The sequence below is a fragment of the Dendrobium catenatum genome, unplaced genomic scaffold, assembly GCF_001605985.2.
Source record: "Dendrobium catenatum unplaced genomic scaffold, ASM160598v2 fragScaff_scaffold_793, whole genome shotgun sequence".
NCBI classification, from domain to species: Eukaryota; Viridiplantae; Streptophyta; class Magnoliopsida; order Asparagales; family Orchidaceae; genus Dendrobium; species Dendrobium catenatum.
The window spans coordinates 941,962-962,322 of record NW_021319255.1 but is presented as its reverse complement, the minus strand read 5'-3'; the positions used below and the strand labels follow the sequence as shown (position 1 = coordinate 962,322).

The 20,361-nt window shown below is 35.0% G+C and overlaps 1 protein-coding gene across 7 annotated transcripts in view; it reads left to right on the top strand.

The window, feature by feature from the left end:
- Positions 1–20,114, top strand: part of LOC110116671 (outer dense fiber protein 2) — a 30,543-nt gene extending 10,429 nt beyond the window's left edge. For 4 of the 7 annotated variants that reach the window (XM_020850348.2, XM_020850349.2, XM_020850347.2 and 1 more), the window contains 11 exons: positions 217–328; positions 4,257–4,436; positions 4,663–4,908; positions 12,261–12,467; positions 12,564–12,767; positions 12,859–12,978; positions 13,127–13,441; positions 13,539–13,637; positions 13,723–14,213; positions 14,322–14,369; positions 19,778–20,114. In XM_020850348.2, coding sequence (XP_020706007.1) covers positions 217–328; positions 4,257–4,436; positions 4,663–4,908; positions 12,261–12,467; positions 12,564–12,767; positions 12,859–12,978; positions 13,127–13,441; positions 13,539–13,637; positions 13,723–14,213; positions 14,322–14,355 — 2,008 coding nt within the window. In that variant the 3' untranslated portion in view covers positions 14,356–14,369; positions 19,778–20,114. Of the gene's footprint in view, positions 1–216; positions 329–4,256; positions 4,437–4,662; positions 4,909–12,260; positions 12,468–12,563; positions 12,768–12,858; positions 12,979–13,126; positions 13,442–13,538; positions 13,638–13,722; positions 14,230–14,321; positions 14,370–19,777 lie in introns of all 7 variants that reach the window. The other 3 variants (XM_020850350.2, XR_002305460.2, XM_020850351.2) reach the window with 3 other exon arrangements.
- The last annotated feature ends 247 nt before the right edge of the window (positions 20,115–20,361 follow it).

Sequence of the window (20,361 nt, the reverse complement as noted above, 5' to 3'; positions counted from 1 at the left end):
GTGCACACACCTGTAATTCTGTTTATTTAATATTTTTTTGCTTCTCTTCATCAATATACTTCCAAAATTTGTTAATCTTTAGTGTATGGGTCTGTATAAGCTTAGAAGAGATGTCTAGCTTTGATGTTTCAGTGTTGGAGTGACGGTAGTGCTTCTTGTGTTCTATAAAAAACTTTTATAATGAAATTCTAAACCCTTCATGTTTTTGTGCTGCAGAAGAGAACGTGACAACTCAGAATCTGAAAGAGCCCAGCTTCTTAAAAAAATTCTTGATTTCCAGGAGCATATTCAAGATAAAGAGAATCAATTTCTTGCCTTAGAAGAACAGGTTTGTAGTTTTGTTCGGCTATTAAGGGTTTCTAGTTTCTAAGCCCTTGATGTATATAAACAAGGTGTGCTCATTTATTTTCATTCTATCTACTAAACATTAGATTCTTTGAGTCTGTTAGTTTTACGGCGATTCCTTCCAATTATTATAGCTGTTTCTAGCACCATCTTATTTTGATTTTTTTAAGTTTTTCATAAGCTTAGGATTTTTTTCTATTGGAATTATATCTTAAATTTCATAGGTTAGGTTGTCTCTATTGCGACCAGGAGGTCATTAGTTTGAGTCATGAAAACAACCTCTGTGTAATGCAGGCATAAGATTGTATATATCAATTCATCCCTATCTCTAGACACTCTGTATTGGTGGGAGCTTTAAGACCTTGGTAATTGGTATGTCCTTTTAGTTTTTAGAATATTGAACACATCTTGTGAATTTGAATGTGAACTTTGATGGTCCATATACTGAATTCATAGCATCCTACATTAGCTGATCACTGGTGTTAGGCATTCCTTTTTTAGCCTTGAGAATGCGTATTTTATAACTATAAAACATGAGTTTCAATTGCTTTTCACGCTGACATTCAAACACATTTCCAAAAAAACAACTTTTTGGGAGTCTTTTTGAGGTTTTACAGGCAATATTTTCTCTTTTGGTACTTTTATTTTTCTTTGAATTTATTATTATTATTATCATCATCATCATCATCATCATCATCATCATTATTATTATTATTATTATTATTATTATTATTATTATTGTTATTAATATTAATAATAATATTTTGCATTTGGAGCTTGGTAATTGACATGAATCCTTGATGTTGGGGGATTTTTCTATTAAATGCCATTGTAGACTACTTGTATTTACACATGGCTGTTTGTTTTTTTTTTGTTGGATAACTATGGATTGGTTTGTTTGAACTTTAACATTGGAACAATCTTTGTTAATAAATGCCTAAGTAGACCAGTGGCACCGATTCTAGGCTTCCTGCTTCTGTAGGTTCCTTGTCCTGGCTGCAAAGTTATGTTACTTCTTTCCTGGACATATATGTTTGCTTCTTAGACTTAGTTTGATAATGCTATTCAAAACTTGAGGATTCACAGGTATGATTTTCTTAGAAACTTGCAACTTATTGCAGCCTCCTCCATGGCCTCCGTGGCTTCATGGTGGAAACATTTATGTAGTGGAGAATAATGGTCCTTTTATTTCATACCAATCCGCACAAAGCAACATATCATTGCCAAACAATGTCCTATTGTGAGTGCATTAGATGCTCAAATATGACGTACAGTATGACTTTGGGTGATACGGGAATTTTTTTGATAGAATCAGTGAGTTAACCTTCAAGCTAACTCTTTGAATGGCTGGTCCTCAGAGAGAACTCCCTGACGGATGTTTTTTGTACAAATATAACTTGTGAAAAGTTTTAGTTTCTATTTACAAAAAACTTTGGTCTGTTTTTAAAGAAAGTTACAAGAACTAGGATATTCTCCTTCTTTTGATATGGTTCTGAACTTCGGGTATTTTTCAGGATGCTATTTGTAGAATTAGGGGTTTGATTTTTAATCTGCTCTTTGAATAGCCCAGGCTTGCTCAAGGACAGGACTTGATAAGGGGGTATTTTTAACGAATATAATATGTTCTATTTAATTCTTTTTGTTTTTCCTTATTAAAAAAAGGGAGCTGGAATCTTTTCTTCTTTGATAAAGTTATGGGTGATTTTGGAGGCATTTTTTTATGGTATTATGTAATTGATCTTGAAGCTTGTGCATAAGTGGTTGGTGCTTTCTAAAGGGAGTGTGTTTAGTTTTTGGGGGGTGTCTCTTAGTAATATAAACGGGGAAGTTTTGTTTAAATTTGCTTAAACTATTTTACTTTGGTAGAAGTGATTGTGTATTTAGAAGATTTACCTTTGATTTTTTTTCCTAATTGCCATTGTGTTTTCCCCAATTTATAAGATAAATTTTTCTTAGAGGGCAATACGCTAATTGTTCATGAGGGTTTACACGTGTGAAAGCGAAGGTTAGCATGGAATAGAGGACTGCTGCAATTAAGTGACTCACATATTTATTAAAGTTCACGCACAATGTACATATGCGTGCGTGTAAAGATCCAAACAGAAATCAGTATTATACTGAACCAGTGTCGTGCATTATAATATTGTAGATTTCATCTTCAGAATCTTTCAAGCTTTGTGTAAGCAAACTACGATAAACTTGATATTGCAATCTATTCTATGGAGCTGAATTTATTTCCTATAAAAGTTAGCTATATTAAAACACAAGTTAGATTATGACAAATATCAAAGTTAATTGTCAAAAAGCCTTGGGCCCCATGATGAAATTTGACGGTTGGGGCGGGAATTGATAGAATGGTGTTTTAGGGATTTTGTATGGGTTAAAGAAGGGGAAAGGTGGGGATTTAAGTTTTTATCTTGAATTTGGGCTGATTTTTTGGGATCTTCCTGGGGGCTTAGGCTCTAGTCTTCTTGGCTAGAGATTTGGGAGAGTTCTCTTCCTCTTGAATTGAAGAATCTTGTATGGTTATTGTTTTGTTTCATCTACTAGTGGAATACAAGTGGTTGGCTTGATTTTATTCAGATTCCTACTTAATTTCTTGCTGTTTTTCACTGTTTGGGGCTGTTAAACTGCCGTAAACAGCAGTTTTGTTGCTGTTTTCTCTCCAATTTGGGATAGGTTGCTTGCGAACTCAAGTATTACCTTAGGGTTACTTGCGAACTCAAGTATTTCCTATTATAAACCCTACTAGTTGAACAAACAAGTCCAAGGATTTGAAGAGGCAATATTAGATTGATTCCCAGATTTATGTTCCTCTTAGTTTGATTCTGATTAGGGAGATATGAGCATGCTTTTTAAGAATTAGTTAGCTATAAAAGGAATTTAGTGAAGTGTCTTGTGTTAAACTTTTTGCTGAATCGTGAAGGATTAACCTGGTACAGTTCTTGATAAAACATCACTTTTGATTTCCTTTTTGAGTTTGAATTTGAATAGAAGGGCTGTTTAGGAATTTTGTGTGGGGATTGATGTTAAAGAAGGAAAAAGGTGGGGATTTAGGTTTTTATCTTGAATTTGGGCTGATTTTTTGGGATCTTCCTGGAGGCTTAGGCTCTAGTCTTCTTGGCTAGAAATTTTGGAGAGTTCTGTTCCTCTTGAATTGAAGAATATTGTATTGTTATTGTTTTCTTTCATCTACTAGTGAAATACAAGTGGTTGGCTTGATTTTCTTCAGATTCCTACTTAATTTCTTGCTGTTTTTCACTGTTTGGGGCTGTTAAACTGCCGTAAACAGCATTTTTGTTGCTGTTTTCTCTCCAATTTGTCATAGGTTGCTTGCGAACTCAAGTATTACCTTAGGGTTACTTGCAAACTCAAGTATTTCCTATCATAAACCCTACTAGTTGAACAAACAAGTCCAAGGATTTGAAGAGGCAATATTAGATTGATTCCCAGATTTATGTTCCTCTTAGTTTGATTCTGATTAGGGAGATATGAGCATGCTTTTTAAGAATTAGTTAGCTATTAAAGGAATTTAGTGAAGTGTCTTGTGTTAAACTTTTTGCTGAATCTTGAAGGATTAACTTGGTACAGTTCTTGATAAAACATCACTTTTGATTTCCTTTTTGAGTTTGAGATTTGACTAATTTGCTTTCAAAGCTGCTAATGTTGCAGTTAGAATGATGTAAATGTTTGTAGATCACACAAGAGAAGTTATATGTGCATATCACTATCCACTTAACATGTCAAATTTTTTTTTTTTACTTTACTATAATACAATAATTAAAATGAAAATGATAATGTAATGATCATATAAGTTTCAATTTTTCTTTTTGGAGTTGGATGTCTTTCTCTCTTTATGGTTCATATAGAACATGGAAATACTAACTTTTTTTTTAATAATTTTCTTGCAGCACAGAGTTGCTCAAGAAACAATCCTTTACAAGGATGAGCAGTTAAGGGAGGTGCAGGCATGGATGGCACGTGTTCAGGAGATGGATGCTTTGCAAATAACAACAAACAGGTCTTTACAAGCTGAACTTCGTGACCGCACTGAACAGTTCAATCAATATTGGATTGTTTTGCAGCAACAAGTTAGTCTATCTTTACAGAAAAAAATTGTTCTTATTGTTTTCTTAGATGCTAGGAAGGTAAGAATGTATGCATTAACTAGTTATAATACGCATCTGTGCCTGCACCCTTTGGTTGCTGCTTTATTCTTGTTAGGATGCCAACATTAGATTGTTTCAGATTCTGGCATTTTCATATTCACAGTTCTTTCGTTGTAATTGTTTTTTTTTTTTGGTGTCCTCATGTTAGTTTGTGGAGATGGAACGTCACCATCTGCAAACTATACAACAACTTCATTTGGAGCTTGCCGAGTTGAGAGGTAAGAGTGCAGTATACCAGGATAGCTCCCAGACTGTTCATGAAAACCAAACTGATTCATCATCATACCTGCAAAACGAGGGGAACCAAGTGAAAGCAAATGAGGCCCCTGTATTAAGCAGTAGCTTGACATTTGGCTCTGATGGAAAACTTCGAGTTTCCAGTTCTTCTACCGAAGTAAGAAAAATTGTGATTGGACTTATCTAACGCTTATATCTTTCTCTTAAATATTATTCTGTCATCTTGATTTCCAAAACGCCCTTTCTTGCTAGTTACTTCATAAAAAAGGAAGCTTTTCCCATATTTTGTAAATATAAATCTTCTTGTTGATGCAATCATCATCATTCTTATTCAAGTTATTTGTGATTGTTGTTCACATAACATGCATTGCATATTTTATCTGCTATTTTGTTTGATCGTCTGTTCTGGAACTTTTTGGATGTTATTAATCTAGAGCAATAAGCGTTCAGGAACTCTAGGCGGCAGTAAGAGAGAACTAGATAATTCCAAAATAGTAAGAAAGATAAGTCCAACGAATTCATAGGAAAATATACTATATTACTATGTCAGCAATACTGAAATTAATGGAGGAACATGATAAAATAAAAGACACCACACCATCTCCACTTCTTAAACCATAACCACAACAGTTTGCTGTTTGAATGCTTCCACATTCAGTGCTCAAGTTTAAATCCAACAATATTAATTCAAAATGGTCCGACTACGGAATTTCGACCTCAGTAATGTTGATGGATTTCTTTCTCGTTGTGTTTATTCAAAGAAATTCTGCCTTAGGCTATATGAAACTTTTCTTTTCCCCTCCTTCAAGATGGTATATTACTTTCGATGATTGAAAAAAAAAAGAATCAACTTGAAGATAGCATAAGTATAGTGTTTTAAAATTTTTTATAATATCATCTTTAAGAGGAAAAAAAGGAAAAAGGACCAAAATGGACCCTTAACTCTTTATAAAGGAGCAATCCCCAAATTAAAGGACCATTTTGGTCGCTCAAGTCCTTAAATAGGAACCAAAATACTCCCATGGTGGGATTAATTTGATTCCTTGGTTGGACTATTTTGGTTTCTCTTTGAAGAGTTGAGGGGCCAAAATGGTTCTTTAATATTGTTGGTCTTTCATAAAGAATCAAGGGACTAATGCAGTTCCTTTCTAAAAAAAAACTAACTAACTTTGAGACTGGTGTTTATTGTGCCTAGAATTGAAAATCATGAATCATATATGGATGGCTTCTCTTGAAATTAGAAAAAAAAAAACTATCTTTTGAGGATGAAATATTTAATTTTAAATATCAAATAGAGGAAGATTGAGATTGAATAAAGAACATCCTCTTGGGAAGAAATCAAAGAAGAGATTGGAGATGATATTTTGATTAAAGATTCTAAGGAAATTACTATCAGTGAAGCAGGAGCAAATATTCTCAAAATCTAGTGTTATAGCTAGTTATACCTATAGAGAAACAAAACAAATATAATCTATCAAGAAGATTTTAGTTTGGGAGTGAGATTATCAGAATTTTAATGAGGTCGTAGCATCAATTGTATCCTTTGAAATAAAGGAGAATTATTATAATACATGTGATGAGCACATCAAAAGGAGATTTTGGCGCGTTTATCAGAGGAGGCATCAGAGAACCCGCCCTTGATTTTTTCCCTATTTATTGGTCATGTCATTACCAACAAATTATAAATAGTCATTCATTCTTCACATGAAGGTAAGGAGGAAGAGATAAAAAATGAAGGATCTCTCTTGCTTTCTCAAGCTTGCTCTGCCCCACCTACTGTCGTCGGACTTCCACTTGGCCGCTGACCGCTGACCGCTACTGGACTTCCTTCTGACTAGCATCTCCGATTACAGTCCACTCCGACCTCCGTCGCCCGTCGATTACTTTCTCTGTTATCACCATCATCCGCCGACTACTGTCCTTCCGACTGCCGTCACCTATCAACTACGGTCCTTCCAACCGCCATCGCTCGTCTACTACAGTCCTTTCGATTACGATCCTTCCAATCATCGTTGCCTGCCAACTACAGTCTTTCTGACCTTCGTCGCCCACCGACTATGATCCTTTCGACCACCGTCACCCGACTATAATCTTTTCGACCTCTCATCTCCCGCCAACTACGGTCTCTCAGACCAACATCTCCAGTTTACGGTCTCCTCGACCGTCGTCACCCGACAATGGTCATTATGACCACCGTCACCTGACTAGTCTTTTTGACCTTTGTTGCCTGCTGACTACAGTCTCTCCAACCAACATCTCCAGACTACGATCTTCCTGATCGTCGTTGCCCGACTACGATCTTTCAGAACACTTTCATCCGACTACGATCTTTCCGACCTCTGCAGCCCGCAGACTATGGTTCTTCCAACCACCGTCACCAGACTATGGTCCTTCCGACCTCCGTCGCCCGCCGACTACGGTCTCTTCGACCAATATCTCCAGACTACGGTCTCCCCGACTGCCGTTGCCCGACTGCAGTCATTTGGAGCATTGTCACCCGATTACGTTCTTTTTGACCTCCGTCGCCTGCAGACTACGGTCTCTCTGACCAACATCTATAGACTATGGTCTCCCCGACTGCCATCGCCCAACCATAGTGTTTCCGACCACCGTCAACTGACTACGGTCTTTCTGACCTTCATTGTCCATGGACTACGATCCTTCCAAGCACTGTCACCCGACTACGATCTTTTCGACCTCCGTCGCTTGCCGATTATTGATGCAATCAAGATGCCCCTTGGTTGCTATCTTGATGCTTCGGTTTTCCCCCCTTGGTGCTTCGGTTTCCCCCTCCTTGGCAGCTGTGTTGTTGCTTCGGTTCTCCCCCCCCCTCTCATACTATGTGGATGCTTCGTTTTTTCCCCTTGGAGGCTGTCCCTTTGGTCCCTTTTTGCTGCAATTTTCTAGGTTTTCCTATTGGCTGTTTGGGAGGTGTATTAATTACATGTATTAATTGTCTTTTCCCCTTTTTTCTCCTATAAATGGAACTGTTTTGTGGCAGTTTTAGGTAGGATATGTGATAGTTTTTGGAATGTAAACCTGTGGGTTTGTTCTAGCTTGCGAGCTAGCCTCCTTTCACCTTCCCCTCTACTATTTCATCTCGATCTTCTACCTCTTCTTCTCTATCCTCAGTTCTCAACCCATATGTATATTTATTCTCTTAATATATAAGTTCTAAGATGTTGTGTTATAGTATTGTTATATTATATATGTGTTTGTCTATATTTATGGTAAGGATGACTCTTAGTTTGCAATCTTAAATTGCGTGAGTGTTTTTTTTTGTTGCACCAATTATGGTCCCTCCGACCACCGTTACCCACTAAGATCTTTCCGACCTTCGTTGCTCGCCAACTACGGTCCTTCTGAGCACTATCACCTACTATGGTCCTTTTGACCTTCGTCGCATGCCAACTACAGTCTTTCTAACCACCGTCACTCGACTACGGTCTTTCCGACCTCCTTCGCCCGCCGAATACGGTCTCTTCAACCAACATCTCCATACTATGGTCTCCCCAACCATCGTCGCTTGACTACGATCTTTTTGACATCCGTCGTTCGTCGACTATAGTCCTTCCGACCACCATCACCTGACTACGGTCTTTCTGACCTCCATTGCCCGTCAATTACGTTCTCTCTGACCAACATCTCCAGACTATGGAAGGTTCTCATTTGTAATCAACAGCAAACACTAGTGAATTCATTTAAACTGGGCAAGACCCTGTGATTTTTCAAAGCTTTTCAGGGGTTTCCCCATAAAAATTCTAGTGTCTCATATGAACATTGTATACCTCAATATTTCATTTGTTTGTATGCTGGATTTCGTACAAAGCTAAGATGTTAAACTTTATGTTTTCTTTCTCTTTAGATTTTAATGATGTGGTACTATGTGACATTATACTAATAGATCTAGATCATGTAATTTTGTATAATCCATAATTTGAGATATGGATACTATCTTCTATTGAATATGACAAAAAAATGTTCTGGTAAAAGGAGGGAATAAATATTGAGATCAATCAGTCTATTATGCTTTCTTCCCTCATGTATAGATTATTATATAAATTGATTCCAATTTAGTCCCTAAGGGATCATGTTGGATCCATTTTGTATAGTTGTGAGATTAAATTTGAAGAAAATATGATACTTTAGGACTACATTGGCCACATGAATCAATGAGGGCCTATTTTTGTAGTTTTGCCCTATGAAGTTGTTTCTATATTGTGGAGTTATAGATAAGGTTGTTCCTTGACGGAGTTAGTCAAATTTTAATTATTGTTGTTGTTATTTTTTTTTTCAATAACTTGGGAGGGGAGTATTGTTAGACCGGTCCATTCGACCAGCTCAGGAGGAACAGGCGGAAGAGTTTCGCCTCTTCCCGTACATGCCGTTCAAGCCGCTTGGTCTAGTGGAGCTTTTTGGAAAGAATTTTTGAGGGAGTGAGGAGTGAAATTTGAATGTAGGAACTATTTAGGGATTTCCTTTTGGATTGTATGCTTTTAATAATTTGTTTTCTTAGGGTTAGGGCATCTTGAATTTGGCTGAAGTTTGAGATCTCTTAGGTTTAGGTTTTTGGGCTCTAGCGGTGTCTAGAGATTTGGGAGAGAATGATCCTCCTCTCGAATTGAGGATCAACTGTATCTTGCTATTTTTCGTTTCTATTTCATAAAATAATATAAATTATCTACTATTTTTTTTTGTTTTGTGTGGAGAATTCTCATTGTTTTCTGAAGATTGATAGGAAATACTTGAGATCTACGAGTGTTTCCTATCAAAAGCCTAAATAAATTTTCGAAGGCCTTGGTTAAGGTCCCAAGCTAGGCCCTAACCCAAACTTTTATCATTATGGATGCTCAATTTTTTTCCCATATTTTGAATTTTTTAAAATGTCTTTTTTGTTTTGTTTTTGTTTTTTTTTTAAATGCTATAAGCATGTGCGAGATGTAAAGATACTTGTAGAAGGTGAGTGGAAGTAGTGGCCATGCACTGCTGGCATGGATTTTGTCATAAATGCTTTATATCCTCTTTCTTAATTGGCCACTTTCACCCCCATAAGATTTTCCCTCCATGATCATTTGAATTTTGAATGAATTGCATTAGGCTATGAATAGGAGTATGAAAAAATGAGAAATTAATTTTTGGTTGCTTGCAAAATTTAGAGTTCTTTGTGCTTGGTGGCCCTCCCTCTCTTGGAGCGTCACGTCTTAGTGAAAGTTATAATCTTCATCCTCCCTCTAGATCTCTTCCATCACTCATGAAGGAATACTTTTCTCTATAATTCTAGCAGTCCTACTAGCCCCTTACCCCTCTTCTAAGCCTCAACCTTAGATGCAAGTGGCTTGGAAGCCTCCCCATAGATGACGACAATAACTACTCTTCCTTCACCTAGTCATTGCAAATCCGGCTTCTCCATCGATAAACTACATTTGTAGTTACCCAATAACTCTTCTCTACATTCCACCACATTCCTTACACTATAAATAGCCACTAAACTAGTTCCTACACTTCCATCTTAGCCTCCACTACAATTACACGAAATCCTCTATCACATGTATTCAGACTAGTTACCTATTTCTGCTTGATTAACCCATCATAGCCCACTCCAAATAAGCCCACATACTCCATATCATGATGTCATATCTTACACTGGCCCTTCACACGCATGTAATATCCTCCATTTAGAATTCATTAGACCCATTTCCTAAAGAACCAAATCAAATTAACTCAAATTTGTCCAAATTGAACTAGTCTTGGATCTTCCACCACCACATCTTTCTAATGGCCTTAACATTCTATTATAAACTCCAGATCAACCCTCCACCACCTCAACTAATCCCCAAGGGCCTTAAACAGCAAAGAAGATATTTTTTAACCCACTCCCAAATACATTCAATTTTGACTAGCTCCATTGCTTGCAAGGTCTCCAAACTAGCCTCAACTTTTGCATGCAACACTTCTTTCAAGTACAAAGCTTGAACAACCATTCAATCACCTCCCTAGCAACATTTTGAAAGTCAAGAAGTTCCTCATATCAATGGGCCACCATCCTTTGGTGTCCAGACTCCATTTGGCATTAGAGCCAAGCAAGGAGTCAGGAGGAAGGAAACTACCACTTTGAAGAGGCGCATTTTTGGTTGATTTTCTTCTAACAATTGGTGCGATTCTTATTTAGAAAGTTGATTTTATTTATTTAATTTGGTGATTTAGATTCAAGTTGACCTCATGAATTTTTTATATGTTATATTCAAATCATTACTGATAGCGTGAAGTTTCAACTAGATTAACTTTGTACAAATTACCTAGCCTACTACCTTTTGTGAACCAACCTTTATGCTTATTATTTGAGCAAAATCTTTAGTAAGGGAATCCTCCACCTTCAAAGAACTCCACCCCCCCCCCCCCCCCCCCCCATTGAATTTCATCAATATTTTAAGAAACTAAATTATATTTTGTGGTTGCTTTATTTTAATTTGCTGCAGGTTACACAAGTTAAGTTGCCCGAGGCTATCTTGCTGCCTAAACAAAAATAGAAAAGGCTCAAGTAAAAAAAAATTACATTTAAAAAATATGGGCTAAAAGTTTAACATCTTTCATGATTATAATTTCGGCTTGGGTTGGCTTGGGATTTTATCCAAGGCCTTCATAAATATTTTTTGGATTCCTCCGTTCTCTTTTGGGCTTCCACATTATTTTATTGGGCTTCTTTTTTGTCTCCTTGATGGCTATCTAAATCATGCGCGTGAGTTCTTTGTTTGCATTATGTTGTCCTTGTCATCAACCTGTAATCCAATGATCCAATTTTCATGTCTCCCTATCTCAGATCTTCAGTCATCCAATTGACAATAAGTCGTTATTTATGGATTCATGATGGCTTGGTCTTCTTACCCAACATTGTGATTTAAAATTTTCTTTCAATAAGTTCTTCCCCAATCATTTACTCTGGCCTACTTATTTTTCTCGCAACTTATTTGATCTGAAAGGTCTTGTGTTTGCAACAATCACATTCACTGTGCAACTAATCTGAAAATGTTTGTTAGCATTTTGTCTATTTTTCCTTGTTATATCACAATCACATTCATGGCATGAATGACCTTTCATGCATGCTTTCTCTATAAATCTTGAAGTCTATTTACAAAGTAATTGTTTTGTACTCACTGGTTGACTTTTAATGTGATAAGTACTTGCTTGATGTAAGCTTCTTTCGTTATTATCTCCTGTGTATGGTGCCTGAAATACAACTGGTTCAAGTCTTCAAGACCATACAAGCAAACTTTCATATAAATATGTTCCTCATATTAATCTATATTGCTTAGCTGATAATATTTGTGGCATTTGATTGGAGCTCGAATGGAGTAATTTGTGTTTATTTTTTGCAGTTTTTGATATATGCTTTTTTTGAACAGGGTAAAATCTTCATGCTGTCTATTTTCTTTCCTTTTGATGAATTGTAGAATTTACATTTGATAAAATCTTAAGGTTGGAACTCTGATTTTAAAAAATGTCTTTCTCCAGACTGAACTAGTCCCTGTTCTTCCTCCTGTACTTGGGATGGGTGCCTTCGCTCCTGTTGGCCAGATGGCCACTTTGCATCCTTTTGTCATTCATCAACAAGGTGTTCCAGAATCCATATCATCTGCAGATTCTATCATTCCTCAATCTCATGCAGGCCACCTTCAATCAATGTCTGTAATGCCAGCCCAACATTGGCAGGAGCAGCAGGTAATCATTCTTTCAAATTTCGAATCTTTTTTAATTTTCAGACTAGCAGTTAAGTTTGGTTTGGCATCTCAAATGCCACCTTTGATTCTTTTGTAGGTAATACAAGAAGTTTCTCAGGATCCTAACAAAGACAAATACCATCTGTCCCAGTTGGAGCATAATCTACTTGGATCTCATTCTCAATATAGCCATGAACGTTCTGCTTCACTGAATTTAGTTCATCCAGAATATCTTAGCTCTCCCATGAACCAACAACAAAGGTCTGCTTCTGAAACATTTGTGTCAAATGAACAAAAGAAGGTTAGAATGATGCTTTTGTTTCTTTCCTATTCTGTTGATTATCAATCCTAAACCCTCCTTAAGATTTAAGCCTTTTAAAACTTCATATCAGGTCCCTGAATCTAATGATATAATTAATCAAATTTCTAAAGAAAGGCAGGCGAATCCAAACATGAATTCTAAACTTAATGCTCCATTAGTCGAACCAATTGAGCCGAAGAATGAACAGAAGGTTTGAGTAACTATGTCATTTTCATTAATTTATTGCCTTAAAGCTCATTATATCATATTACCTTTAATAGGATTTGACTTTTTACAATTTTAAAATAGCTCTCACTTTTGCTGAGAAGTGCTTACGATTTTTTTTATATAATTTATAGGTCCCAGATCAAAATGCAGACTCAGAAATTAATGGACCACATCAGCAAGTTTTGGACTTGGGTCAAGAGTGGTCAGCTTCTAATGTGGCTGTAAGTGCTGCTCTAAGTCACGCCGTTGGTACCTGCAGTGCTGTAGAATGCATTGAGGATAACTTGGTATTTCCTGCACCTCCTGTTCGTGTTAGCGGAGCGTTAAGCTCAATGCCTACCAATACGGCAAAGGAGCCTGTTCTTATGGATGAACGAGCACTTTTGGCTTGCATTGTTCGTGCAATTCCAGCTGGTTCTGATGGTCGAATTAGAATTAGCACCACTGTAAGAATTATTATTATTTTGAGAACTTAATGAACTACTATTTGATTTTACCAACTTTATCATAAATTGTTTCTGCTTATTACTCTGTTGCTTATAGTTGCCAAATAGGCTTGGAAAAATGCTTGCACCTCTTCACTGGCATGATTACAAGAAACATTATGGAAAGCTTCATGATTTTGTTGGTCGTCATCCTGAAGTAGGTGTCCATATCCTCTTTTGAACTTCTTGAACAATTATCTGTTATTTTTGCTGTTAGGATAATTCCAGGCATTTGCTTTCAGTTGTTTGTCATTGAAGAAGACTATATTCATCTCTGTGAAGGAGCTCAAGAAATTATTTCAGCTACTGCAGCTGTGGCAAAAGTTGCGGCTGCTGCTGCATCATCGGCTCCTAATTCTTCACTACTTCCTTCAGTTGCTGTCACTCCAATTTCTCAGAGCAGTCGCAATAAAAAATCTCTCTCAGTTGATTCTAAACCTGTTAGTTCGGCTTCATTCTTAAAAGATGTTGCTATGAACAACACTGGGAATTTATCTGATAAGTACTCTCAGGTTCCAAAAACACATGTTCAACAACAAAACGGCGTAAGCATTAATGTTGTTCAAGGGTTGGCAGACATAGCTGTCTCTAGCAGAAAGAATTCTGGTGAAAAAGGTGGTTTGACATCTAATACGCCCTCTGATCCGTTAACTCTAAGCCATCTTACTGGAAATGGTTCGAACAATGCATCAACAAACGGAAGGATTACTTTTGGAGGAAAGAAACCAGAAAGGTAGCTATTTTCATAGGTTAGCAAGCTTGGTTCATCTCTTTTCTGTAAATTATCTGCCTATCTCTTGACCATACCTTCCCACCAGTGCTTATTGCCCCGTTTTTCCAGGGCTTCTGGAGTCAGGGTGATCTCACGAAGATAGTAAACATATCTCATGTAAGTTCTATTCCTGTAGTTTGCACTTTATATTGCATTAATGGTGACAACTTTTTTGGGCAGATCTCATTTAATAAGCCCAAAGATGCGAATAGGAGCTAGCATGATATGAATCATGATAGAACGTGTTATCTTTGCACTATATTTAACCTCATTTGAAATTGATGTGACCCAAATAAATTTTAGACTGTTGTGTTCCATGAAAGTTTGTTTTTATTTTGTCCTTGTTACAGCCCACTGTAAAATAAAAGGTCAATCTTTGAATAGAAGTCTTTCAAGTCTGCCTTTTATATTCTCAAGATCAAATAGGAGATTTTGGCATCTATAATCCAGCAGTGGTCGTACTTTTCTTTTCTTTTTCTCTTCTTGGAATTCATGGTTTACCATAGTAAAGATTTTAGCATAAAGTCAAGGTGTAGAAACTCTTTTCCATTTGAAAATTTAGATTGCTCGTATGAGAAGTCTCTTTGATGACTTCATGGCTGTCTAACAACTTATAATGCATGTGAAAGTTAACTTGCTACAATGATGCATGTGGCTTTTCGCTATTCTTGTGCATGTTATTTAATGGATATGACAAAGGGTTGCGCTATTATATCCATGCCCATAATGTTGGCATGAACGACATTTTGAGGTTATAGAAAGGGTTGCCCCCTAGCTAAGAATCACTTCTCATAGTCATAGACTAAGCCAAGTTGTTGTGTTAGAGGATTCGAGGTGGTAGAGAGTGATCAACATTTTGGCTTTATATGAAGATCCAACACATACAAATAAAAGAGAAGTTATAAGAGATACTAGAGTTCATATGTAAAAAACTCGAAAAAAGAGAAACTATGGGGCATAACCTTATTGAAATTATTTTACCGATGTTTGTCATTAATTACAAATTGCTCATTCCTATGATATGGAAAGAGATTGATACAATATAGTAGACATAATAAACTATATATAATAGATTTTTTATAGAGGTTGGAAATGCCCTATGGGATATGAGCTATCTTCAATAGATTGTTTGATATTTTTGTTGTTGTTTTCTTTTGAGAAGAGGAAACTAGAGACTAAAAAATATAGCATAAATTTTGGTGTTGATATTGGAAGTCAGAGTTAGTGTCGATGGTGTGCATCAACTTTATAGATGATGGTATATGCTGACGTTGTTGGTAATAAAGTTAGCATATGTCAGTGTTGTCGAAGGATAATAGTTAGACAGTGATGGTTGAAGTATCATATTCAGGAGACAGTAAGCTTAGGATCATAGTCGAACGACGACACTCAAAGGACTGTTGTCGAGCGATGACGGTAGTTGAGCGATTGTGTTAGGAAGACTGTAATCGGGTGAAGATAGCTAGGAGACTAAGTTGGATGATTGGAGGTCTGTAATTGAATGATGGTGGTTGGAGGACCAACGATGACGGCAATCAGGCAGTGGCCCAATGGCAACTGTCAGATAGCAATGGGTAGACAGTGATGCTCCAACAATGAGGTTGGATGGCAACAGTCAGACGGTGATGCTCAGGTGGAGTCAAGTTTCATAAATCCTCGGAGCACCCTTAAATTTCAAGCTAAGGTCTTAGCCCCATTTCATGTGAAGTTTAAAAGTCTATCTATATATTTTTAAGGGTGATGTTCCTGTAAATTTAATCAAAATTCTGATGCCTCTATCAAATGGCATGTCTTGATTTCCTTATTTATAGACCATTTATTCAGTATTTAAGAGCCTTAATAACATTGAAATTAGGCAATCTTACACTCTTGAGATTGCTCTCGTTGAGATGATTAATTTTACTATAAGCATCTAATATTTAGAGATCTTTTTGTCCTTCCAAATAATGTCATAAACTTATCAATTTCACTATAAGTTCTTGATTTGAGCTTATTTAGAGTCGAATTGCATCACTTTTGATATCGATGGATTTGTCTCATTGAGTAAACACTGTCGTTGTCAGGTCTCAAGGATTGGATGAGAAAAGTGGAGGGTTGCATTAGGTAGTTGACGGACTGTATAAAATTTATCAAATAATCATGATATGATTTCGTTAATACATTATGTTAATGCTATGTGTTCTCTAGAAGCGACGCGCTGTATGTGACCTAAATATAGCGAGAAATGTGCAAGGACCGCTGCACTAACGCCTGGTTGTTGTGTTAAATAGATAAGAGTTCCCACATCATGGGTTAATGTGGACAAAGAAGCTAGTTTGTGAAATTAAAAATAGGATGAAAACTTTAAATATATGTTCCCTTACAGGAAAATTACATGCAAATTAATGAAATTAATATATATTATGATTCATATGAAGATAAATATTATGCATTCAATAAATTAAATGGGTTGGAGAAGAAGGCTAAGGAGAGTGATAATTTAGGATTTAAACTATTGTATTCTAATAGGAGTCGTACTAAAAGTGGTATGTGTGTCATTATAGATAAGAGTTTGAAGGATAATGTTATAAAAATTAATATAATTTGAGATAGAATTATAGCTTTAAAATATTTTTGTTAATGCTAAGATTATTAATATTATAAATATTTATGCTCCTCAAATAGGTTTAGGCATGTGTTCAAAATTAAAATTTTGGAATGACTTAGAATAATTAATACAAAAAATACTTCTTGAACAAAGACTTTTTATTGGAGGAAATTTAAATGGACATGTTGGTAGTGAGATAAGTGATTTTAAAAGCATTTATAGTGGTTATTGGTTTGGAGAGACTAATGATGATGATAATATCATATTAGATTTTTCTATAACTTATGATTTTATAATTGCTAATATCTTATTTAAGAAAAGAGATAAGCGTCTTATCACTTATAAGAATAGATATAGTTAAAACTCAAATTGATTATTTTCTTGTAAGAAAAAATAGATTTTTTATATTGCAAAGATTGTAAAGTTATTTCAAGCGAACATTTATGTATCCTATATTGCTTATTACTTTTGGATTTTGAGATAAAGGGATAAAATATAAAAATAATGTAAAACTTTATTCTAGGATTAGATGGATCATTTAAATAATATTAACAAAAATATTTTTGATAGTATGATATATTTTTTATAGTAGGATTCTAGATTTTAAGATTTAGTCTGTGCATGAGGAGGTTAATGTTATGTTAGAAAAAATAGTCAATAATATTAAGAATGTTGCAAAGGATGTACTTGGAGTATCATAGAGAAAAACTCTTAATAATAATAGTTGGTGGTTGAGAATCAAAATATGCAAGAAAAGATAAAAAATAAAAAGCTTTATTATAAAAATTGGTTTAAATGTAAAAATTCTTATAATTAAGAAAGATACAAAGGCTCATAAGGAGTCTAAGAAAATAATATGCAGGGCAAAGATTTTAGTTTTTAATAATTTACATAATATATAAGAATTTAAAGGGAGTGAAAGATAATATATATATATATATATCTATATATATATTATATATAGTTAAACAAAGAGATACTTGTAAGGATTTTGTTCAAGAGAAGTGCATTATGATGAATATAAAAAAGCGCTTTTATTAAAAGTGGATATTTAACAAAGGTGATGAGTATTTTACTAAACTTGTCAATGAAGATGTGAGAATACGGTTGACTTTAGTGATCTTAGCATCCTAAATGAAAATAAAAATTTATATTTTTATTGGCGTATTAGTAACATCGAAGTTAAAGAAAGAAAATGAAGTGTGAAAACGTTGTTGTACCTGATGATATTAAAATAGAGGTGTGAAAATGATTAGGAGATAAAGAAGTCATTGCCTTTATGAACTTTTTAATATTTTTTTGAAGAATAAAAAGATGTCAGATGAGTAAAGAGTGGGTGTGTTGATTCTTATTTTTAAGAATAAAGGTCATGCAGAAGATTGTACAAATTATAGAGAAATTAAGTTAATGTGTCATACTTTAAAACTATGGGAGAGAGTTATGGAGCTTTAGGTAGCGAATGTGAATCTAATTGTTTCTCAAAATCAATTTGGATTGATGCGGGTAGGTCTACTATAGAAGCTATTTATTAATTGAGAGGTGTGATGGAGAAGTATAGAGAAAATAAGGAGGATTTATATGTGATATTTATTGATTTAGAGAAAGTATATGATAAAGTTCTAAGAGAAGTGTTATGGAGAGTTCTAGAAAAGAAAGGTATTAATAATATGTATGCAGGAGTTGTTACTTGTATTTAAACACAAGGTGGTTTTACCAATTTTTTTCCTATTTCAGTTGGATTACATAAAAAATCAGCCTTAAGCCTATATTTTTTTGCTTTAGCAATGGATGTTCTCACTAGACATTTGTAAGAGGTTGTACCCTGATGTATGTTTTTTTGTTGATGATATTCTTCTTGTTGATAAGACTAGAGAGGGAGTTGAAGGTAAACTTGAATTATGGAGGTCAACCTTAGAGTCTAAAGTTTTTTGTTTGAGTAGATAAAAATTTGAATATATGAAATGTAATTTTAGTGGTAATAGATCTAGTATGGGGAGTGTGACTTTGGGCGATCAAGTCATTAATAAGAGTACATATTTTATATATCTTAATTTTATTCTTCAAAGTGATGGTGAAATAGATGGGGATATTATTAGTAGAATTCAAGTTGGATGGTTAAAGTGGAGGAATGGATCAGGCTTGTTGTGTGATAGAGAAGTCCCCCTCAAACTTAAGGGAATTCTATAAAATGGTGGTGAGGTTTGCAATGCTTTATGATGCAGAATGTTGACCATTAAAAGAGAAGAATAATATTATATTAATTGTTGCAGAGATGAGGATAATCAAGTTGATGAGCGGCTTTACTCTTAGAGACATGATACGAAACGAGCATATACGCGAAAATATATGAGTAGCTCCAATGGAAGATAATATTAGAGTGTTGCCTTAGATGGTTTGGTCACATAAAACGGTGGCCTTCTGATGACTCAGTATGAAGAGTAGATGTATTAGATTTGGCTTATCGTAAGAAAGGTAAAAGTATCCATAAAAAAGCTTGGTTACAAAAGATTAAAAATGATATTTCTTTATTACAATTAAATAAGAATTTGACTCTTAACATGACAATTGAAGAAAAATAATTCATGTAATCGACCTCACGTAGTGGGATAAAGACTTAATGTTATTGCTGTAGTCATTTAGTTTGATTATAACTACTCTGAAATTAAAATTTGGATCATCCTAAATTTAATTTTATAAGTCTTTAATTTAATTATGTATCAAAATTCGTGTCAATGAAGTTGATTTTTGTTGTAGTAGCAGGATTCATAGGGAAGTGCATATTTTTTTGTTATTAAATTTCATGTCTAAAGAATAATAATACTATCATTCCTTGTCTGTTCATAATATTCAATATCAATTAAACTTTAAGTGCTTTCTGTTTCTCACAGTAAATCTGCCGCCATGCATGTCTAATTATTTCCTACCTCTGGTGCTGCAGGGGCTATACTATATGGTTTCGTAACTCTGTTCAATTGGGTGGGCGTCGCATATTTGGAAGTACGAAACCTGAATATGATATAAGCTGTCATAAGGGAGGAAAGTTAATATCAATTACGATTTATTCATTTATGTCGCATATTTGTAGGATATTGGGCTCGAAATCTTGCCTATAATTTAGCTGACCCAAAGCCAATTTTTCCACACTTACTCTCATCATTTTTGTGTTCAATGATTTGTGTTATTGTAGATTGTTTGCTATATAGTCGGAAAATGGTGTTTTGTTTATTCACAATTGTTTGGAATTGTTAATGATTTGATTTTCTTTCGGGAATCAATAGCCATGTGGTTCATTGTTCTTATGATGTATTTTATTAGATCGTAAAATTAGTTAAAATGGTATCGGGAGTAAATAAATAAATAAGCTCCCTTTCTAGCCTAAATTTATGTAGAGTTATTATAATATATTTAAATTGAATTATATATTTTGTAGAGTTAATTAAAAATGATAATCATTATTTTAATATTTTTATATGATAGCAAAGCATGTATCCTCCCCCTCTTTGAGAAATTATTATATGCGGA